We start from the raw sequence: 22,734 nt of genomic DNA on the forward strand, positions 1-22,734 counted from the left end.
AATATGTTGATATCGACAATTTGTATTCTCAAATCGTAAGTAAACGAGAACGAACAGGTTACGCATTAGCGAGCAGCCGGCTCTTGGTTATGGTTATCATATTGCTGTCCTCAAGAAGGTAAAATAACTGGGATGAAGATAAAGTAACCCAAAAAAAAACAAAAGATATTCCAATAGTTCAATCATATCTTCGTATCAAATATATGGTGCATGGCAAGGTACCACAAACATGAAAAATTCTTGCGCATCCATCTTCATGTCAAAAAACGTAAAATGCTGATACCTTCCAATCCACCAACCAACCAATGCATATTATCCATCCTACGACACAGTCCTCCACGGAACATGGACACCCAGCGCATCAGCAACCCGCATCGCAGATACCACACAGCCTTCTAACAAAACCATCCCATCCCAGCACCAGCCTCCTACCAACCAAACATTCCCATTTCCATTCCGCCATTGGTGACTCTTCTCCGATACCCCAGAGGCAGCGGGGTCACGTCCAAAAATGCGATTTACAACCTCTTTGCTCTGCGGCGTACGCAGCACTCTGGTGAAGCGCGTTCGGTGGATGATCTTTGAAGGATTGATGGGCGTTATGGGTACAGTTGTGACAAAAACGGAACGGCCACATTCGTGGATTGCCTCCGTGAAGCCGGCCGGCGACGAACGGACATGGATGACCTGTGTCTCTGGGGGCGGTGACGATGAATACCCGTAACTGCTGGTGGCATTGCTCTCCTTATTGCCATAGTGGCAAGTCTGCGACAGCGGGTGAAGAGAAGACGTGTCGTGATGCACGATGCTCTCGACGATGGTGGTTGGCAGGTGCGTCATGGTCGATCTCAGGGGTTGAAATATAGCGCCAACGACATCCGGCGTGACAGCTAAGATAGCATGGTCAAAATCCCTTTGATGGAGAGTGCCCTCCCCGCCCACTCGGTACGAAACGCGCACCTTAGAAGAGGGGCCAGATTGCGACTCCACGGAGATTACTCGTGAATTTAGCTGGATGTTCAGCCCCTCAGCCAGGATCTTTTGGACGACATTCACACCACCCTGCACGACGTAGTAGGGCACGTTGTACGTCTGCGTCGAATATTCTATCAGGTCTTTGGCCGGGAATTTGAGAAGATCTTCGTGCGAACAAGTTGTCACCGCTGAAAATTGGGGGATTATGTAGTTTTGCGTAAAGTACTTAGGAAGCATTATCCGCTCAAGGTATTCGCCGAGTGTTTCGGCCAGGGATGCGTCCTCTATCCTCGTTGCGCCAGTGAGAGACGACACGGATTGGTATCGGTTTCTCGACGAGTATGGTGGTATAAGAAAGCAACATAGGGTATACCACAAAAAACAGAGAGAAAGATACACAAACTCTGTAGTCCAACCCCAGAATCCCAAGTGCTCAGGTCGTACGGGAGGGATGCGATGGTTGTTAGACGAATGAATAAAATAAGGCTTTGAGGGAATAGTTTTCTCATCATCGCCTTCCCCATGGCAATCGGCATCATTTTCTCTTCCATGGCTTGAGGACAGAGACGATTTCCTACTGCCTGGCACTTGCGACAGTGGAAATAGGAATTGGATGGGAACGTATTTCACGCCCAGATGTTTATACATTCTCCTCAAATTGCTGTAAAATCCGCCCGCGAAAGCCCGCATTGGGAGATCGACCCGTACCCCCTTCCCATCTTCTGTAGGGGCAGTAATTGATGCTGAGTCGAGGGATAATTTATCTTGCTGTCAATTTTGTCAATACCATTCAAACAAGGTTATGTCTGCTACATGAATTGCTCATCTAATTAAGGGGTATCGATTAAAGAACTCATAAATGGAATGTTGAGAAACCCAGAGTAACTGTCGTGTTCCATCCTGTCAAACAAAACCCATAGAGAAGCTCTTTTTCAAGCTTGCCAGCCGAAACTTGACCAACATTGAAGTCACAGGAAATTTGGAAACTGGTAAAGCAATTTGTACTTGGCAAATGGGAATTACACATAAGTTTAATAAGTACACAAAATACTATAGTTAACAAAATTGCCATTAACTTGGGGTGGAAATTGGGGGATTCGGGAAATCATGGATAGTACTAATAAGCATCAAACGTACCATTTCGAAAACTTGGACATCAAATTGTTGATTCTGATCCTGCTTGAGCAAGTATCCTGTCACAAGTCCTGCCATTCCTGAGCCAATAATGGCGACAGTTGTCCTGGGGTTTTCCTTGGGCTTCCTCATGGTTTTTCCTAGTTTAGATTAGATATATTTTGTTTCTGTTATAAGCGCAGACATAACAATAAGAATAAGATATCCAAAACTGGGTTGTAAAATGACACGTGGATGAAGGAATGAAAGTCTCTAAAGAGAGAAGGACGGAGGACAGGTTCAAAAAGGAATGCCAGTCTGACATCGGCGCGTCAGATCATCTCAAAGCCTGACGAAACAATCCCCAGTTAGATATCACAGGGACATGGTGCGTTGTAAATGTCCATTTTTAAGCACTCCAGTTTAGGCTTTGTCGGTCGTGTGGAGCTATGCATCCATCGGGCCGCCGAGTTGCACCGTCCACAAGCGAAATTCCAGGGCTTCGTGCGTATGAAGCCCCAAGCAGCACTGACCGCTAGGGGTGGGCCAATCAACCCCGACGTTGCAGCTTTGTTCTGTGGGAACCATCCGCTAAATCCAGCGGAACGGAGAACGCTGCAGCCTTCGTGGCATCCTTGGTCTGTCACCTGCGTTTGTCGAAGCCACAGCTTCTCAACGGCAGGAGGAACAATTCAATCTCCCATTCTTCTGCTCTAGATGATGTTGCACAGATCAACATTTGACCCTGCAAGGTGATTGGCTGCGGTAAAAGTCTATAGTGGTAGATCAAATCACACCACCATGGGCCATGCTCTTTGAGAAAGATATCCGTACACTGGAGGTTGCAAATGTTGATTGCGGCGGAAATAAAGTTGCCTGGAGGTTGCGCAGAACTTGAGCCGCATTTGGTCATGTCTATATACAACTTACCAAATCACCATAGATGATTACCATCTGAAATTCCGTATCATTAACCCTTTTAACTACAAGTTTACATCCGGAGACAGGTCCTGGGGTCTTCCTGCGTCTGAGATGGAGGAAGCGTTCTATATCTTTCTAAAGGGCCTCGAGGTACTTTGCCATAGCGCGGAATTTATGGGGACATTTCCATGGCACAGAATGTACGTATTTTTGCAAAGAAAACAACCCATATAGGTAGGGAGGGGGCTTTGAAGCTCTGAACCCGATCTATCTTTATTTTGTTGTGTTCAATTAACCCTTGTTGCCGCAAGTGCGAAATGACGTAGGTCCGTTATTTTGAAGACTCAAATCATTTTTGATGCTAAAATAGGACCAGAGGCATTAGCCTTGTAAATGATCAGATATTGTGATTGAAGACAAGGTTATTAGAGCACCAGTAACTTCGATTATGAAGAGAGACAGATATCTTGGTTCATCTCATGGCTAACTACTCGTACAACGGAAAGAATTGGAAAATAACTTGAATATCGACATTTGAAACCGAGTTCATATGCTAAACTGAGAATCAGAAGCAGATGAATGTTGCAATAGAGGTTCTTTGGCACATTGTTTCCTGAATCCATGGCCATTAGCCGCACTCTCTAATCGCTGCGAGTGTTTCAGCAATTCTCGACGTAGAACCGAACCGCTCTTGCTCTGCTGCTTACTAATCCGCCAACCGCCACGCTCGAATTTTTGATGCCAGCATCTCGATCGGCTCCTTTGAACATATAATTTAACCAGCTCAATGCATTCTCCCTGACATTGAATAGTTTTTCTTTGCGTTTTCCCTAGATTTGCTGGCACTTACTTCCGTATTTCATGATGTTTAGACCGGCATCGCGATCTTGTTTTCGAATAGCATTCTCCACTCCCAAACCTGTCCGGTTTGCCCAAGCAAACCGATTCATAAACACCGACTCCGCGTCGCCATCGCGTAAGCCTTCAAGCTGGAAGGGCACAGCATTGAGATGGGCCCTTGCTGCTGGTGTGGTCTATTATTATAACACAAGCACCGTCTTCGCGGAGGAACCTGGCTGTAAGACAAATAACGAAAAAAAAAAAATACTAACTTGACTTTTCATGCCCATTTTTACCTCTTTATCTAATATTCATGTAATCGCCGCATAGTTTCATTCCAACCTCCTACTTTCACTTCTAATGAGAGTGAAGATGACACGTCTCTACCAACCCTCGACTCCATAACGGCAGCGAAGAGAGCAAAAGCCACATCGAAACCTCCCTCGACGCCCCCCAAGTCAGAAACTACAACCCCTCCGCCTCCCTCTTCCACAGAAAAGCCAGACCTTGCCCCCACTACAGAGATAGAGACTTCGCCGTCAGAAGCTCAATCAAGACTTTTAACACCGGGGGAACTTGAAGAGGAAGCCGATAGCGAAGGCGCCTTTAACCCCGAGACGGGAGAGATCAATTGGGATTGCCCATGTCTAGGGGGCATGGCGCATGGCCCATGCGGAGAGGAATTTAGAGCTGCATTCAGCTGTTTTGTTTATTCGACGGAGGAACCTAAGGGGATGGATTGCATTGATAAATTCGAGTACGTTCTCTCGCCGCCCCTCCTTAGTTTTTCTCCTCCCCTCCCCCCCAATGTTTCCTTGGTTCTCGATTATCAATTCTTCAATTCCATACGCACCTGTACATGGAGCTGCTTCAATCTATAGAAACCGGCTGATACTAAAATCTTTGATTTTTGCCTTCTTTTATAGGGGTATGCAAAACTGCTTCCGCCAGCATCCCGAGATCTACCCCACCGAAACAGAAGAAGAAGAAGTCGATGCCCAATTATCTGAAGGGTCCGCACAATCTTCCAATACAGAGACACCACCGGAGACAAAAGCGCCCGACTCCACACGCGACCTACAAGAAAAACATGCAGAAAGCCCTGCTGTCGCGATATCGTCGACGGAAAAAAACCCAAAAGTAGAGTCGAAAACGTCAACAACATTATAGATATTTCACTTTTTGCGAGCGGAAAAGAAAAAACGTGTTGAGATGAGTTAAGTGAGGAAGACGAGAACAGAAATGAAAAAACGAAGGGGCATACATGAAAATACCCCAAGAGTGTTTCGCGCCTGTTTCTCCTTGTATTCAGCATTCGAGGGGGGAAAGAAAGGGGAGGAAGGTCTTTTGTTCGCGGTGCCATATTTTCTTTCTTTTTAGCCTTAGAATCCTCTCTCTTTTGCTTTCCCCCTTTTCCATATCCCATCTCATTCTCTCTCCGATCTTCTTCCAATTTCTCCACAACCAAATAAAGAACACTGATGTACGATGTACGTCTACAATTGTACTTGTACTTGTACTTGTGTATATATACTGCTTACTCCCATCCCCTTCCGGTTCTTCTGTGTCTCAAACCACCAAGAACTATACAATAATAGAATGATATGCAAGTTTTTGAATGATTTGCTTGTGGAGCATTTCTCCCCCAATAGCCGAGATGTTCACGGAAAACACTCCCTCTCCCAATCCGAAGCATTTATAATCGCCTCACTCATCCCATACCTACAAAATTCAAAATTGCAACAAAAGAGAGAAAACAGGGAACGAGCAAAAAGCTCACTAAATGGAAAAGGCAAGAAACGAAATCCTAAATAAACCCTTTTTTGCAGGGGAGGGTGGGGTAATAAATACTAAGTAACATATAAATATATGTGAAAAAAAAAAAAAAAACACTCCCTATCCAATAAATTAAAATAGAAACAAAAGTGAGAACGAGCAGGAGAACTAGAAGAATAACGTAGTTACTGAAAGGGACACGACCCAATTGAATCCCAAAGCAAAATTCAACATCAACGCAAATAACAAGGCCAATCCACTCCCCCGCAAAAAGAAAAAGGATAAAACGAGAAGCACTGCGAGGATATGTATAGAAAAGGGAAGGAGAAGACATCCAGAAGTATCCCATCGCCAGAGAAGCCAAAAGAAAAGAGCAGAGATCAAAAGCAAAAGCAAAAGATAAAAGCGAAAAACGAAAACAAAAGCAGAGGCAGTATCCCAGTTCGTGAATGAAGGGACATGGCAAATGGCCGATACAGAACATCAGGGCCAGGGGCGAAGGGCAAAACACACGTAACAGAATAGAGTAACATCAAAAACAACATTCCATACCCAATGAATGAGGGTTTTCATGAGACAACAAGATGAAGAAAAAAAAATATCAAAAAAGCAAAACGGAAGTCAAACAATTAACCAACCCAAATCCTGAATGAATCACACTCTCAAAATCCTTCCAAAGAAGCTCAAGGCGGTTCCGCCCATCAAACCATTCAGAAACAAACTATTATTTCGCCATCATTGACAATCCGCAGGATCTGCTCCTTTTCTTTTAAGCTGTCCAGAGATTAAAACTGACCCTACCAACAACGCAGGGCAATATCCCCCCCCTCATCCCTTGTCCTTTCCAATTTCATATAAGATTCAGTTGAACGACTAGTCCAAGGAAAAATAAAGAAATAGTAGCAAAGGAAACAACACAAACTAATAACTTTACCTCCTCAAAATCGCCTCATACAAAGACCCCAACGTCCCAATAGCGGCCCCTGTCATCAGACCAGGCAGTCCGCCAGGAACAGCACCGGAAACCGTCGTAACCGTCATCTGACGGTACATGTTCCAAAACGTGCAATTGCTCGTGTACACCAGGTACGAAATCAGGGCCTTGGAGACGTTAAATACGAGCGGGTCGAAGTTACCCACTTCGGCAGCCTTTGCAGCTGCTGAGGAAGTGGTACGACGTGTGCCATAAGCATGGCTGCTGCCTTGTTGCGAAATCTTCAAGCTTAGGTTGCAAAAGTACGCGAGCACGGAAGGTAGGAATATGCTCGTGGAAAGCCAAAGGGAGAAGGGTCCCCAGAAGGACGCTTCCAGCAGGATGAACACGTCAGGGACCTTAACGGCGTACTCTGGGGTTCCAACTGTTGACACCGCGGGGAACGTGGTTAGGTAGCGCATGGGGACAATTTGGGAAAGCAAACCACATAGCTCCATAGCGAGGGTGATGAGCTCGATCGTACGGACGCTGCTGAGGCATGAGCGCAGTGCGTCGGAGCGCTCGGTTAGGCCGGACGCATCCCAGGCCTCAGACATAGACTGGCGGGCTTTGGTCGTTTGGCGATCGATCGCGTCTGTGATGACTGCGGGAGACGGTGGGAGGGAAGGGAAGTGAAGTGAGCGGCGACGCGCGGGGGTGCGAGAGGCCGGGGTTGATTGCTTGCTGGCACTGCTGTCGGATTCATCTCTGGATTTACTGGTTAGTGTGTTATGTTATTGTCTCGCATGAATGGAGACAGGAAATGACGCGTGAAGCCAAGTGAGAGAGGGAGAGGAAAACGGGAAGGACGAACGTGGCTTCGACCTCCTCCTTTGGCTTTATCGTTCGCCTGGACCGACTAGGTCTCCTGCCGTCGTCGCCGGACATCACGGGCTCAGTCTTGGGTTCTCTTTTGATAGGAGACGAGCGCGATGTTTGCGACAGACGCCTGTAGTAGTCTGCCAGTTTCTGTTCGCTGGAAAGCGAGGCACGGTTCGTCGAGAGGTGGTCGTCGAGTGCAGCCTCAAGCTCTGTCTTCTTGTAATCCTCAAAGCTATACAATCCGATCACAAAAGAAGTATCTCGGTTAGCAAAAGTGCACAACGCTGTATGGTATTGCTTCGTAAGGCATATATCAAATACAGACAACGGGACATACTCTTGGAGATTAGACACTTCAGCGAGAACGACGAGGTCACTCTTGCGCAGACCACGCAGGTAGGGTAAAGCGGGCGACATGGCAGGGGACGATATGAGAGCAGAATATGAGTCGCGTAGAGTATGCGATTGTATTTACTGAAGCGTGAATAGCGGTAACTGGGTATACAATGCTGGTGGTAAGGGGTGATGACGCGGGTGGAGGGTCAACGAGAGAGAGAAGTGTCGCGGGGAGAGGAGTTGGCGGTGGATGCTGGGATTGTTGTTTACTCGGGCGGCTAGCGTGTTTTCATCACGGCTTCCCCAAGTTGCGACGCGCCAGGAAAGGGATCAGGGTCAACTATTTCACATCAACTGTCTTCTTGCAGAGTATTAAATCTGTAAATTTGGATAGCTTTGGACATCTCTCGATTGATGTGATGTTGTAGTAGAGTTCTTTCATTTCCCGCCACCGGTGTATGTACGAGCCACATCCTGACGTTCCTTTGCAATGCACATTTCAATCAAAACCGACAAAAAGGATATACGAAGACACTGGGAGAAGTGATAAACCAAAGGGGATAGAAGAAGCAGAAGGAGAAGAAAAACACACGCCCTATATACACACATGCACATACACACATACACAATTGGCCAAAAATAGAAACAATCCCAAACGCCTCCCTCTATGCAGATTGACCCATAACAAAATGGTCCAGATAAACTCTAGGAAGCAACAAGAAAAAGAGGGGAGCAAAACGAAATAAAGTATAGTAAAATATAACATAAAATATACCATCGAAGAAAAGGAACAGGCTTCCTGGGATTGGAAGTCTTCTGAAAAAAAATCATAAAACAGCTCCACCACCGTCGCCCAGCTCCCCTTCGTGCCGTTGTTGGTATGAATCCAGCTGCTTTAGCAGATACTGATAGAGCACCAACATCGTGCCGCTCTGCACACTCGTCCACAGAAACCGAGGTCCAACGCCTCGAAACCATCCTAAAATTCCCTCCGTCCGGTATATCAATTTCAACCCCGTAAATACTGACGAGGTATCTAATATCGGCGCTCCAGGCTTCACGGTGGATGTCGATGGGGAAGATGTCGATATTAATCTGGTGGACTGTACGGTCTTCGGAGCCGTCTCTTTTATCTTCGTCTGGTGTTTTCCTGTCGTGGAAGGACCAGCAGGAGCAGTAGCAGCAGCAGCAGCAGCAACAGAAGTTGCCCGTGGAACTGACGTGCCAAACGCATCCGGACTCTGCTGCGTCTGGGTCCTTGTCTTTACAACATCAAGCGGACAAGTTATCACGCCCGCCATGCCCCCCGCCGTCGTAGCCGTTAGAATTTCCAACGGCAACCCAATGTCCCTACTGCCCACCCACTTTTTCGCGAGTTTCTGCTCCTGCTCATAAAACGCAAATTGCAGCGCGGAAAAGGGCAGGTCGCGGAAGAGCGTCGCCTTGTAACCAGAAAATAATGTCCCGAAGCCTTCTTGGCGGATAATTGTGCGGAATGCGTCGATAGTGCCTCTATAGTTGTATCCGGAGCGGAAGAAAGGGTTATTATATCGTCCCTGTAGTTGTTGGCGGGTCTTTAAAACTTCGGAAGGAACGTAGACAACGGAGGCGGCGAGGTCAGCGATGAATCCTGACGTTTTTATAATGTTAGTTGGACGGAGAGTAAACAGCCACCGCAGGCAGGTAGATATGTAAATACTCTAATACGCACCGCCCGCGAGATATGATAACGATGGATTGACCCCCGCATCCAGCATATGTCTCTTGCTATACTCGTACGTGCCGAAAAATATCACTGTCCCGGGAAACGAGCCCAGCAACGCCGGCGTGACACCGCTATATAACCCCCTCCGAATCCCTTCCTGCCGTAGAATGGTAGCGTACGAGGAGGACATAGATGTGTATTTGGGTGGAACGTGCGGGTCGCCTTGCTGCCGTGTCTTGACCGTGTCCAGCGAGTGCATGAGAAGGTCACCGCTCGTCCCGCCGATGCCACCAGCTAACATCGACTGGAAACGGTACGGAGAGAAGTGTGAATGTTAGCCATAAAATCGAAAAAAAAAAAAAAAGCAACTTATTGTTTGCATATCCAACCCTCGCTCGGACCCAAAATAGCACCTCTTCGTGTAATACGTACGTGTATGTACGGCGGTCTCGCCGCCTCAACATCAACTTCCTCATGCAGCATATGAGCACGGGCATCCACCTCATCATTATCCCCCATTATCCTCGCCCGTTTACTTCTCCTCTCCCCTCCAAACTCCGTCGTCATTGTCGCATGCGCCCGATTCGAGTCCCAATTCCCGTCACCATATACAGCAGAAGGCTGGAGGGTAGCTGTGGCGGTAGCTATGGGGGTAGGGGTGGGAATCGCAATAGCAGTCGAGGGCGATGATGTGCTCGTCGTGCTATTGGTGGTCGAGCTAGAGGAGAACAGGCCAGGCATCGGATTCCACGAGGTCGTTGTTGTTGTTGTCGTCGTCGTCGTCGTCGTCGTCGTCGTCGGATTCAGGTTCATCGCCGCGCCCTCCCCCGTCGCTCTTCTCTTCTTCCCCTGCTCTTTTCTTAAGTTTTCTGTATCAGGCAGATAGTTGAAACGCTTCGGTATTTCCTTTTAGAGTACAATTATGTATAATATATTTATATCCTCTAGCGGCGGGCTATTTCGCTGCTTCGTTTTTTGGTTCTTTTTTCGGTCTATCTCTTGCTTCTGCGGATAAACCGGCTCGGGCTTAAGAGGGCGTGGGACGGGGGGATTTCGCGGAGATATCTAGCTATGTGTGTGTATATCTATCTTCTCTAAATGGGTCCTCTTGTCTCGGTTCCCCCTCGATATTCTTCGAGGGCTGACAAGAGCACTCAAGGCATCGAATTGAGCAAGAAAGAATGATTAATTACCGAATTCGAAACGAAGGGCGGACGGCGATGCCATCCTTGTTCATGTGCTATTCGAAAGATGAAATGAAATAGACAAAAAATGAGCAGCGGGGGCGCGTGCGTGTGGGAGTAAATCGATACTGGAGTTGTGGTTTTTCTCTTCCCTCGGTGTTTTTTGGTTTTATTTTTTTGGTCTCGATGCAATGGAGCTGGGCGGGTCGGCAGAATGTTGATCCAGGGCCAATGCTCAATGAGCTATTGTCTAAGATGAGAAGTAAATGTATGAAAGCATGACTGTTCGGGTTTAATGAGGCAGCAGAGCAGAAGACAAGTAAATAACATCGCTGAGAAAAACAGTAGATATGAAGCTTCCAAAAAGCCTAGAAATCCGATAAAAAGTATGGAGTAAACCCAGCAGAGATATCGACAGAGGAAACAAGCAAACAAAAACGAGAGCAAGAACGCAAAAAATGATGAGAATGCCTAGAAGTACAGACCCATTGACGAAGTAAATATTTTTTTTTTGGAATTTTTATTTTTATTTTCCCCGTTTTGAAAGGAAAGAAAAAAATGCTGCTACCAAAATCTCCTCCCTATCTTCGAATTTTTAACTTCTTCCCCCCTCCCCCCCAACTCCACCTCCTGCACTGCAGCCACTCACTCAATAACAAACATTACTCAAACTTAGATAGTAAACATTGTCTTAAATGTATTTGCCGTGGTCGCATGATAAGCATCCCCAACCTATCCCGCCGAAAAAGAAAAGAGAAAGAAAGCACAAGGAAGAGATAAAAGGAAATTGACCTGGTCTGTCTGTCCTCGACCGTCTGTCCGCGGGTGTCAGGAGTAGAAAGGCACCAAGTTAGACGTACGCGAGTTCAGACTGATAAAGACAGTTGTTTATTTAGCCTGTGCGCGCATTGCATTATGTTAAGGCTTCGTATCCCCCGAGTTTTGCCTTCTCCTTCCGTTAAGCGTGAACATGTTAGGCAACCAGGGGTCCGAAGAGATAATAGTTGGAATGCGAATGCCACGCCTGTACTCTGGACACGCAAACGACAAAGAGCAAGGAAAATAAGTCGCCAAGGCTTTTTAACACAAAAAAGGAAACATGCTGTGAGCGAGAGAAACAAGTGTCGTCATGGTTGTTGCTGCTGTTGTGTACAATCGTCATTATGTTCATTTTCGGATACCGAGGTTGCGGGAAAAAAGAAAATGTGGTAGCATCAGATGGGCCGTCCGAAAATAATAATAATAACAATAATCAAATCAAGTCATTATATTATTGTCATCTTTGAACATTTACTGGGGCTTCTTCGCTCCCGCAGCAGCACCCTGGTACCCGCCAAGATACCGCCGGACATCAGTTATGTCATAGGCCTGTCTGACAAGACCCTTGAACACTTCCCAGCCTTGTCTCACCTGCGGCGGGGTGTTCTGGTGCGAGATCGCTGCATCAATACGGGCACTTGCACGGGCCACGGTGCCCTGGACAAAAGAGCTCTGCGCATATCGTGAGCGGAAGAAACAGAAATAGATGACCAGCAGCACCCAGCTGCCACTCGAGAAAGTCAGGGCGGAGCCGATGAGGCGGAACATGAGGCTCATTTCAAAGGCAGCTACGAGGCCCATACTGGCGTCATAGTATCTCTTGACGAAGCGGCCGATGCTTTCAGCGAGAGGCGACTGTTTTGTGACTGGGCGGCCGGACGGGGAGGTTGCTTCGCCTGGCGCGGCCGGTTTGGGGGGTTGGAGGGTTGGGATGAGATAGGTGCGAGTGTAAGTTGCTACATGAAAGACGGAGTAGATAGCAAAGGGCAAGAGGGCGATTGGGATCTGGCGGGAGTAGAGCCATACGAGGGCCATGACTGTTTTTCGGGTTGAATTTTTGTCAGCTGCGAGGTAACTTTCCGACATATGTTTAACATAGAGAAGAGCAAATGAGCCCACTGACATAAGTATTGGACATTCTCGTCACCAGCCAATTTCATGGCAGTAGCGGGAATAGATCCTCCGAGACGACCTCGGGCGATATATGCTTTATAGACGACAATTCCATATGTAGCAGCTGCGGATACGAATGCGAAACGATACGACGCTCTGGCCATGCCGGAATAGTAGTTGAATGTAATGTAGGAGAGAAAGTATCGGAAGACAGAGAGAATCAAAGCCAAATGCCTAGAGCGGTGTGACATATCATGTTAGCAAAAGAAGAGCCATTTGTGCTTCTTTTGCATTGTTGCAAAAGCGATATCACCCAATATCGAAGACGAAATCATTCCCGAATCTCCATCTTCACTTCTCCACAATGTATATATCTATATTTCCTCATTTTCCTCGTACACCGCTTCAAAAGGTAGCTGGAGAGGGCTGAAATCGCCAGCAATTGTGCAAGTCAATTTTGGACATACCCAAGAAACCAACCGAACCTGAGAATACATTAGCAAATGGCACTCCCTTTCGGGATCATCCATAACGGGGTGACATACTGTAGGGTTTGGGCGAGCATCTTCAAACGCTCGCCCAAGGGCAGGGTGGAAGGGGGTGGAGGAGCCATCTGCAGCAAGGCACAGTTAAATGTCGAAGCTCAAGGCTAGCTGGTTGGCGCGAGAGGGCAGAAGTTTGTTGAGAGGAGAGATGAAGCAGGTACAGCTGGATGGAACAGCTGTTGTTGTGTAGTTATCGACCCTTGAGCCAGGCTGCAGAATATCAAAAGGTCACGGTGGACTCAGGCCAGAAGTCAGGTGTGGAGGATTTGTGCCTTGGAAGGCCGATGTTTGCGTGGTGTGTAACGAACAGCGTCAGAGGGCGTATTGGCGCCCTACCAGGCATCATATTTGGCGGGCCTGGCGAGCCAGTGCAATCGCACCAACTGTATTTAATACGACAATACCTGGCACCAAGATATCATGTGACGAATCCAATAATTCTACACAATTTCTCAAAACACCAAGCAGCAAACATCAGAAATCGCTCTGCTCACCCAGTGGAAATCTCGATCTAAAGAAGCAGCCGACATAGAAGCAGCCCAATTATGCCACTCTGCTCTGTGTGTACATCACAGTATCCTGTGGACTGTACCAGTGGCTGTACACTTCTCCCGTGTTGTGGCAACACCAGCCTCGACGTCATCCCGCTGTCTCCCAAGCTTCGTTCGATCCTTAGACGTCAGTCTGTGTCTCCTGCATTGAAAGCATTATATTATATTATTCATCGTTTAACATATTAACCACAGTATACAATTTAGTTCTCCATTAGTGTGTCATTGGTCATTGGTCATTACTCCAAACATGTTTGAAAGCTGCCTATGACAGCCTTCTGGAGCCTCCTGGATTTCCAATACTTCAAACATATGAATTGGCTTCCTTTTCTCTATCAAATGCTTCAATATTCACTGCGCTCATATGAATATTGCATTTTCTTTGCTGCACAATGTGAGATGTGCGTTAACCAAAAGCACATCACACTGTTCCAACTGTATCACGATCTCTTCCCCAGATCATATATAAAGACAAAAAACTACCCAATTATGCAATTTTCAAAAATAATGAACACAAGGCACAAAAAGAGAAAGAGAGTGGCATATACTCCGTCCAAAAATCTACTCTTTTTGTTTCTCTTGAAATGATACTTGCAACCTCTTCCATGCACTCAGCAGCTTTCGCGATGTTGATGACAACAAATTCTCATCCTCCCCCTTCCCTTTCTTCCGACAAGCCGCACACATCCACTCAACTTCCCACTTCTCAAATTGGATCTTAGACGCCTCCTCTTCTGAAAACAAGTACTCCCTCTCCCAAAACTCAGCAATCCGCGAATCTCCAATCTCAATCCTAACATCCGTCCTGATATCAAGCTTTTGCTTCTGTCTCTGTACTTCCTGCTGCATCCCCCCAGCACCACTGCAACTGTTCACTCTCTCACACACAAAACACTTCTGCAAACTCTCCGCCCGAACCCAAAGCTTCGAATGCCCACACTCAAACGACCGAATCAAATTCGGCATCTCATCCCAACCTTGGCCCTTCTCTTCTCTACTCTCGCTTGCCCCCCCTGAGCAAGCTGGACACAGCCCCTGAAACTCCAGGACTGTGTCCTGCCATTTATCCATTTCACAGCAGCGTGAGGGGCGAAAGCCGGGCTCCGTGAGCAGTTTTTTGACGGCATGGGTTGGGAGGGGGATGCCGTTGGGCTCCTGGCAGTAGGTTATGCTGTATTTTAGGTGGCAGGGAATCTTGTGGTTGCAGGCTGTGTATTGTTCGTGAGAGGTGTATTTGCACATTTTTGTGAGGGGGGGGGCGGGCCGTGCGCCCCTTGGATTGCTTTTTTGTTCTGATTGAGTTTGCTTAGGGGGTGTCGTGTTGCTAGCAGGTGGGTATGTATGTTGAAGTGGTGTAGAAGGATATAGGGGAGACAAGAGGTACAGATTTAGGTGCGGAGTATGCCGCAGACGAAGCGGAGGTGGATACGTATCTGAACTGCCTGAGAAGAACTCAAGGAATAAAGTTACAGAGTTTCACTTTTATATATACATGGATGTTATATACGATAGTTCAATAAATCTGAAATTTTGATCCCACCGAGCCTAGTCTTTCTCCGTATCCCACTCATCACTCATTTACCTCGATTGCAATGGATAGCCATGACCGGCTCAATCGCGTCCCCACTCTCCCCATGAGCTTTGTGTAGAGATACTATTATAAAAGAAAAGACAACCGGTTGCCCCGCAGATGAGCGCTGCTGGTTTTGTTTTTCTTTCACGTATTCATAAGGCACCTACCTGTACCTTTTGGAAAAAGGAGTTATCCGAAGAAATGGAAACAAGAGGCGGGGTCGATGTATAATTTAATGGATGTCTATATATGTATCCATAACCCTTACTCTCTAACCTCCGGCCTTCCCCCTACCTCCTTCGAAGTATACAAGATATGTTGTGACTTATGACAACAGCATCCATCATATAATGTAAAGGAAATAAAGCAGCAGGTAATAACAAAACGACGAACCTTCTTCTCTTCCTCGTTCCCTTTAGCAAAGGAGACGATGAGAAACTAAGAAATGCAGGCGATGGCTTTATTCATTTTCTTTTTTTTTGGGCTTCCAGCGGAGAACAATGGACGGGGGTGTTATCGAGTTTACCCTGGATACCTACCCATTCCTCGACTTCCATGTATCATTCATTTCGCGAGATACGGAAAGTAGCGGCTAGGACACCAGTGGACAAAGAAAGGAATAATACAGAAAGAAAGAGCAAGAAGGACCTCAACCCACCCCCCTTTTTTTAAACAAAGTCTTCTTTTCTTTCTTCCTTCCTCTCTTTGCCCCGTGTACACTCAATGGCAACAAACATCCCTCCCTCTCCCAAAGTAAAACAATGGCATTAACCGCCCTACATTATCCAACCAGGCACAGATAACGCATGCAACATGCATTGGCCATTGCTGTTAGCGCTTTCCAGCTCGTTATCAGGAGGAACTGCATACCCCGCTACGCAATTACCCATCACTATGTACTACATCACCACCCATCCCACCTGTTCCGAAAGGAAAAATCTAGTGAGGGACACGAAGAGAATGGAATTATGACGAAGGAGCAGGGGATTTTTTTTTTTTTTTTTTTTTTTTTTTCACTTCGAGAAGATGAATGGATAAAGGAGATATAACTGTATAACTTAAAAGGGTAATGGAAATGGAGGGGGTTTGACAAACACGCTCTTATTGTCCTTTAACCAGAATTAAAAAAAGAAAGAAAATACACCAGCGTATGAAGGGTTTATTTTTTGTATTGTTTTTATATTTTTGGTGTTGGGAGGGAAATGGCGGGGGGGAGGGGGTAAGGGAGGGGAAAAAAACAACTAGGTAATACACTCTTGAAAAAAACAAAAAAGGTCTGATAGGATTGGGATACACGACATGGTTGAAGGGGAAGAGGAAGTTAAAAGGCTGAGTATTAGAAAGAAGTAGAAGAAGCAGAAGCAGAAAAGAAAAGAAAAGCCACAATTTTAATACTCCCGCCCACTCATATATCCCCACCATCTGCGTAGGAGCATACCCTTTTCGTGTTTTGAATGTTGGGGAAAAACCGTGCTTGCAGACTCCTTCAACCGCCCTCTCAAATCCTCCTATGAGAAAAGAAAGAAAGGAAGGAAAAAAGGCTTTCTTGAAACTAGTGAATAGATAGATTATTAAGTTTGGTACAAATTTGGTTTTCTCCGTTTTATTGGTTCGAGAGACTCAGTAGCAAGTAAGCAAACAAGCAAGCAAGAAAATAAACAAGGGAAAAACAAAACGAAGGAGGGAGGGAACGGCTCAAGAGAAAAGAACAATAAGTAGAGGGGGGAAAAATGGGTCGAAGTCATTACAGAAGTGAGATAGAGAGCAAAAGGTATAAATGAAAGAGGAGAAAGGGAAAGAGAAAGGGAAGAAAAAAAAGCAAAAGAATGTGTAAGAGAGCCGAATTACTCTTAATGAAAGGAAAGGAGAGGAAAGAGAACGAAAAGAGGTATTAGAGAGAGCGCTGGAACCATGAGCAGAAGGGAGAGGAACTCAAAGAAGAACAAGAAATCAAACAGAGGTTGTCCGCATGTCATAGGTCGACATCCCATGATGTCCAGAGTGCATATCAGCCATGGGTTGACTCTTAACGGAGCGAGAAACCCTTTCTCTTTATCTTGTCCTCGAGAGGTCTTCCACTTTCGAGACGAGACTTCTTTTCTTCCAATTCTGCGCGTTGTCGCTCTAATTGTTCTTTCATCTCGCGATGTCGCGCGAAAAGCTCGTCTTCGCTCTGCTTGAGCTTGCTTTCCTTCTCTTGCACCTTTTGTTGGAAAACCATCTTCATCTCGACCTCCATCTTTGCGAGCTTCTGCTCGTGCAAGGTGCGTTCTTCTTCCTGCTTGACTGCAGGGTTGACCTCCTTGAATACACTTGGGTCCTGCGCAACACCCATCTGTGTGAGTTTGTCAGATCGGTAGTTCTCGTACAGGGCATTATTCGTGTGTTCCTTGAGTTCTTCCATATGAGTACGGATGAGCATCTGGCGCAATTTGACGAAATCGCAATGTTCCTCGTTGTCAACCTCGATGACACCCCACGGATAACGACGACCTCTGACCTTGCGGCCCTCACTGCTGGTGACCTCCGAGTTCGCTCCAACAACAGCAAAAGGAACTTTGGACATGATTTCTTGGTTCTCGGCGATGGTCTCTTCATCATCAAGCTCGTATCGGGGTCCCTCGAAGATTTGGATGGAATGATGTTGGATATCGGCCAGAATCTGTCGCGTGTCAGAATTTTCCATATTTATGTACGATATTTTGTTCAAGGGTGGCCTGAACTTAAGGGAGGTTTGTAAATACGTACCCTTTGCTTGAAAAGAGCAATTTCCTCATCGGTGAGGGTATCCGCCTTAGCAATGACAGGGATCAGATTGACCTTGGTATGCAATCGGCGCATTACCTCAATGTCAAGCGGCTTCAGCGAGTGGCCTGTTGGCTGGATGAAGTAGACGCAAGCATGGACGCGATTGTCCACAATATTCATGCGGTTAACCTTATTCTCGGCCTCGAGGTAAGCGTCGAAGCGCTGTTCGATGTTCTCAACAATTGGACGCCAAGAGTCATCGTTGTTGACAAAGTCACCGAAACCAGGTGTATCAACCACAGTCAGACGGAGACGAACGCCGTTTTCCTCAATATCGGCGCTGATAGACTCGATGGCAACGGTTTTTGGAATAATATCCAGGCTAGGGCCCTTGCGTTCCTTTGGAGGATACAGAGAAGTGTTGAACAAAGTATTGACAAGAGTAGACTTTCCCAAGCCAGATTCACCTAAATAGTCGTTTTAGCATAGATACGAAGAATCACGTGCAGATGCAGACGGAAATATACATACCGACAACCATCACATTGAAGTTGAAACCCTTGCGAACACTTTTACGGTGCCATTGGTTTGGGAGGTTTGCGAATCCAACATAACCGGTCAACTTGCGGCGGACGACGTTCCTCATGTCACTAGCAGCCTGGGCAGCGGCCTTGGGGTCCTTGGAGGTGACCGTTTGGGCAGCACCCTGACCCATGGGGTTGCTCCGTTCGACATATGGCGATTTTGCGGGAGCACTGCCAGCAGCTGGAGAGGGTCGTGTGGGCGCCGGAATACCGTTAGCGCCTTGAGCTGTATTAATTATTCAGCTTGTCAGTATTGTTTGCAGTAAAATTCACCACGTTCAGATTGTAGTTATGGGGAAAATTGCGAGAGAAGATGCATGGAGATTGGGGGTATTCAAGGCTCCAGTGGCGCAATGGCTGTAGTGCTGGCAACTCCTGCTGGAAACAACGCGAAACTTTAAATGGCCCATGCCTATATAATAGGTTCTATTGTCCAGTTGTAGATATCAGGGAATAATGAAAACAGTAGCACGACACAGGGAGAACGGAATTGACGAGTGTCCAGAGAACCAGGGACACGGGGGGCGATGCTCTTCTCTGGTATGATGCTGGACAGAAGTAGCTAATAAATCGGAGCTTACCCATCTTGTATAAGGTTCAACGGCGGAAAGGAGGAATTGGATTCGGAAAAAGCGAAAAGGAAGATGTCTGGCATAGAAAAAACAGTTGTATGTCAGTTTGTAGTCCTTGAGATACGTAGCGGAGGGAGCAAGGGGCAATGTATGTGTGTATGGCCGCGACGTTGTCACGGCAGCACCCCGTACTTTCTTCTCTCTTCAAATCATCGAAATATTTCGGAAATAATTCAGAGTCCAGTGCCAATTCAGGGTGGAATGGGAACAAACTTAAAACAAAAGAAGATCGAACAACAGGGGGGAAACATGGGGTTTCACTGCCTTACCTAGAGATTTTTTTTTTTTTCGGCCCAATGGATACGGGATGGAGAATGCAACAAAAGAGGTGGGAGGTACAAGCTCAGAGAGCTGTCTAGACAGGACGAATGAAGAATGATATTCTCTCTTTATATAAAATAAAATAAGGAACGGACGACTGAACGAAGGTGGACGGGCAACGTAGGACTCAATTGGGAGCGAAGGTTGTGGGAAGGCCTTCACCAAGAGTTGAGTTAAGAGTACGGATTTAGAAGAAATAGCAAGAAGAGACAGAAGAGAAGGAGAAGAAGAGAAGAAGCAGAAGAAAAGGAGGAGGAAGAGGAGGCAGGGATATCTCCTACAGGCGCTGGCGAAGGCGAGAGAGTTGGAGGAGGAAGGGAGGAAGAAACGAAGAGAAACACAGAAAGGGGTCGGCGGCCATGGTTGGTATGGCCCGTTCTCCGTCCGTATGGGCGGTCCTGTGCTGGCGTGTGCCAGTACGCGCACATACGGCGGTATTAGTCGTTCTCCCTGACTATGCCGTTTCGGGCGCCCTGCGACAGCGCCGTACCAACTGATACGCCCCTGGTATGGGAACGTGGTCCGGGAAAAGCATGTTCCGCTGGCTGCTGCGTATCAGGATTACCAAGGGATTACTAGGCCCGCACGTCGAGAGCCCGCGCTTGGCCCGATCGGGCAACGTATCGTCGTCTCGCTCGATTGGGCTGAATCTGCAGCCCCTTTCAGGTGGGAGTCTTGGCAGCCTTGGCGTCACGAGGCGCCCGCTGACAGGGTCCTAGAAGGTCACATGGAAAGCCAGCCCTCTACCGGAATTACTTTCCGCCGCGGGCGTGCAACGACACGGAATATTCTAAGATAGGGCATCCGTGGTACAGCTGCAGAGGCAGAAAATATGCAAGACTGATCCCTTTCCGCTACGGTACATGTGCTAACTACCTGGGTATTATTTGCCTGGACTCATTTGTCCGATAATAGGCTGGATGGACTGGTATCCGGCACAGTTTTTCAATACTGTTGCCCCGCCGTCTTCCCCGTTCGCCCTCATTGTTCTCAACCAGCCAATCAACCAACATGCATACAGAGTCCTCAACAAGCATGGTGAGTTTCTCGTCAATATATATTAATCGATTGGACAAAACTGATTCTCTGGAACCAACCCAGCACGTTTCACAATATGTGCAGATGGCGGGGCCAATCACTTGTACAATCTTATGCGAACATCAGGCAAGGAATCAACGGAGGTAGATACATATATTCAAACCCCCAAATTGCGCAGTTGTAGGAACAAATTAAATATATATATTAAAAGAAAAGAAAAGAAAAGAAAAGAAAAGTGCAACAATAAAAAGACCATTCAAGAGTGTTCCTTTCTAACACACCGACAACCAGCTCCCCGATGCAATAGTTGGGGATCTGGACTCCATTCTTCCAGAGGTCCGTAAACACTATGAGGACCTGCACGTCCCCGTCATCCACAACCCGGATCAATATTCTACAGACGTCACGAAATGCCTGCGCTATCTGCGCTCGCGTACGCAGAGCCTCGCCGCATCCAGAAGCAACGGGGACCGAACGGCGCCACCCGCAGAAGCAGACAATCATGATTTAGATATCAACGTCCTCCTCCTAGGCGGGCTGGGCGGACGAGTAGATCAGGCCTTTTCGCTCATCAATCACCTATGCATCTCGTCAGCTTCACCTTCATCCTCATCCTCATCCTCCGCTCCGCCCCACAACCGAAACCAAAACCACCTCTACCTAATCTCCGAACAAAGCATCTCCTTCCTCCTCCACCGCGGCTGTAATAGAATCCATACACCAGGCGGCTCCTTGATGGGTACATCACCAACACCGGCGCCAGCGTCATCACCAGCGCCAACAACAACAACAATGCCCTTCGCCGAAAACGTTGGCATAATCCCCATCGCCGGCCCCGCCGTGATAACCACCCGCGGCCTCGAATGGGACATCACTGACTGGAAAACGCAGTTTGGCGGCCAGGTTAGTACGAGCAATCATGTGCGCAGTGACGTTGTGGAGGTGGAGGTGCCGGGGGAGGCGCCGGTGTTGTTTACGTTGGAGTTGGCGGCGTGGGTGAATGAATGATGGTGTGGCATGCGGCGGGGGATCGTGAGGTATAGATAAAATCCTGGCAGGGATTTTTTTTTTTTTTTTTTTATGTATAGTTATAGATTCCCGGTTTTCTTTTCTTCTTTTCTTGTTCTCAAAAAACGCGATAGATGGATGGCCTTATATAGACCAGACACAAATTGCACAAGCCGTGAATGAATGAACATTATCCTTCCCCTTCCTTTCCCTCCACCCACCTGGCGAAGAAGAAAGTCGTCCGTCCACAGCTTTCTTTCCAGTCAAAAGAGGCATTGAAATAAATTATCTTCAACAAGGCACCAGGCAACAATATCAAATATAGATCTGTACATACATACGTACATAGGCAAAAAATATTTTATTTTATTTTATTTTTTTTGGATTAAAAACTTTCATTTCTTCTTCGTTTCAATCGTCGAATAAATTAAAATTCCCGACCTCTTGTAACTATTCACATCCCGCCAAGTCGAAGCAAGTAAAATAGGTATGCGAAGGACAGCGGGGAGGCGTGGTGCATGCACATGTCGTTTCCCAAAGAAAGGAAAGCCAGAGAGGAAATGTGAAAGCAGAAAGGGGAGGATTGCGCGATTCGGTTTCCCTTTTTCTCTCACTCCGAAAAAAAAAAGACTTTCCCCCCTGCATTTTCTCCTAAGGGGGACACGCATAGTAGAACCATAAACGGAGGGTTGTGATTTTGTATTTATTTTCTTTTTTACGTTTTCTTTAAAAAAATTTTGTACTTTTTTTTTATTTTTTTTAATTTCTCGATTTCATTTCTGTCTCATTTTTTGCCATGTGTGGACAGATTCAGGGGAAACTACGAACAGCAAAGTAGTATGGTTTGAGGCAGGGAGGCGTTTAGATGGTCAGGGGGTCGGGGCTGCTGGCTCTCTTCGTGCGAATCGGGAGATGGAATCGTACTGGGATGTACTCCTCCCATCAAGTGCTATTATATGGAGCGATCTGGTCCGGAGCCCATGGCGCTTCTCCATCTGCCCTATTCGTCATTTCCTGTACTACAGCGTTTCAATTGGTATAATATCTTCTTGTTTCTTTCTTGGTGTCGTTCAGCTTTTCAATTCTCTCAGGCGAGGGGTTCGACGGCGACCCAGAAGGTAGACATGGGGCCGCAAATTGAGGTTTCTGGATATATG

General features: G+C 46.9%; 8 protein-coding genes across 8 annotated transcripts; 2 read left to right on the top strand and 6 right to left on the bottom strand.

Annotated features, from left to right (window-relative positions):
* Nucleotides 1-147: 147 nt before the first annotated feature.
* HCBG_01025 (uncharacterized protein) lies at nt 148-2,416 on the bottom strand (the record flags this gene model as incomplete). Its single annotated transcript, XM_045428075.1, has 2 exons — nt 148-1,743; nt 2,113-2,416. 2 exons carry the CDS (start codon nt 2,239-2,241, stop codon nt 322-324), a joined length of 1,551 nt encoding a protein of 516 aa, XP_045292050.1.
* A 1,457-nt stretch (nt 2,417-3,873) lies between these two features.
* Nucleotides 3,874-5,019, top strand: HCBG_01026 (intermembrane space import and assembly protein; the record flags this gene model as incomplete). Its single annotated transcript, XM_045428076.1, has 3 exons — nt 3,874-4,087; nt 4,180-4,606; nt 4,776-5,019. 3 exons carry the CDS (start codon nt 3,874-3,876, stop codon nt 5,017-5,019), a joined length of 885 nt encoding a protein of 294 aa, XP_045292051.1.
* A 715-nt stretch (nt 5,020-5,734) lies between these two features.
* HCBG_01027 (uncharacterized protein) lies at nt 5,735-7,860 on the bottom strand (the record flags this gene model as incomplete). Its single annotated transcript, XM_045428077.1, has 3 exons — nt 5,735-7,306; nt 7,413-7,652; nt 7,758-7,860. The coding sequence occupies 3 exons, from the start codon at nt 7,835-7,837 to the stop codon at nt 6,556-6,558; spliced, it is 1,071 nt and encodes a 356-aa protein (XP_045292052.1).
* A 723-nt stretch (nt 7,861-8,583) lies between these two features.
* On the bottom strand, nt 8,584-10,274 carry HCBG_01028 (mitoferrin; the record flags this gene model as incomplete). Its single annotated transcript, XM_045428078.1, has 3 exons — nt 8,584-9,386; nt 9,468-9,765; nt 9,894-10,274. 3 exons carry the CDS (start codon nt 10,272-10,274, stop codon nt 8,584-8,586), a joined length of 1,482 nt encoding a protein of 493 aa, XP_045292053.1.
* Nucleotides 10,275-11,935: 1,661 nt separating this feature from the next.
* HCBG_01029 (uncharacterized protein) lies at nt 11,936-13,311 on the bottom strand (the record flags this gene model as incomplete). The annotated part of the gene is made up of 4 exons (XM_045428079.1): nt 11,936-12,501; nt 12,588-12,811; nt 13,045-13,062; nt 13,123-13,311. The coding sequence occupies 4 exons, from the start codon at nt 13,188-13,190 to the stop codon at nt 11,936-11,938; spliced, it is 876 nt and encodes a 291-aa protein (XP_045292054.1).
* Nucleotides 13,312-14,234: 923 nt separating this feature from the next.
* On the bottom strand, nt 14,235-14,744 carry HCBG_01030 (uncharacterized protein; the record flags this gene model as incomplete). Its single annotated transcript, XM_045428080.1, has 1 exon — nt 14,235-14,744. One exon carries the CDS (start codon nt 14,742-14,744, stop codon nt 14,235-14,237), a length of 510 nt encoding a protein of 169 aa, XP_045292055.1.
* Nucleotides 14,745-16,791: 2,047 nt separating this feature from the next.
* Nucleotides 16,792-19,163, bottom strand: HCBG_01031 (septin; the record flags this gene model as incomplete). Its single annotated transcript, XM_045428081.1, has 4 exons — nt 16,792-17,908; nt 17,995-18,461; nt 18,526-18,804; nt 19,160-19,163. 4 exons carry the CDS (start codon nt 19,161-19,163, stop codon nt 17,273-17,275), a joined length of 1,386 nt encoding a protein of 461 aa, XP_045292056.1.
* Nucleotides 19,164-20,451: 1,288 nt separating this feature from the next.
* HCBG_01032 (thiamine diphosphokinase) lies at nt 20,452-21,577 on the top strand (the record flags this gene model as incomplete). Its single annotated transcript, XM_045428082.1, has 3 exons — nt 20,452-20,569; nt 20,633-20,712; nt 20,861-21,577. 3 exons carry the CDS (start codon nt 20,452-20,454, stop codon nt 21,575-21,577), a joined length of 915 nt encoding a protein of 304 aa, XP_045292057.1.
* Nucleotides 21,578-22,734: the final 1,157 nt, after the last annotated feature.

Source organism: Histoplasma capsulatum, assembly GCF_000150115.1.
Source record: "Histoplasma capsulatum G186AR genomic scaffold supercont2.1, whole genome shotgun sequence".
In the NCBI taxonomy this organism is placed as follows: Eukaryota; Fungi; Ascomycota; class Eurotiomycetes; order Onygenales; family Ajellomycetaceae; genus Histoplasma; species Histoplasma capsulatum.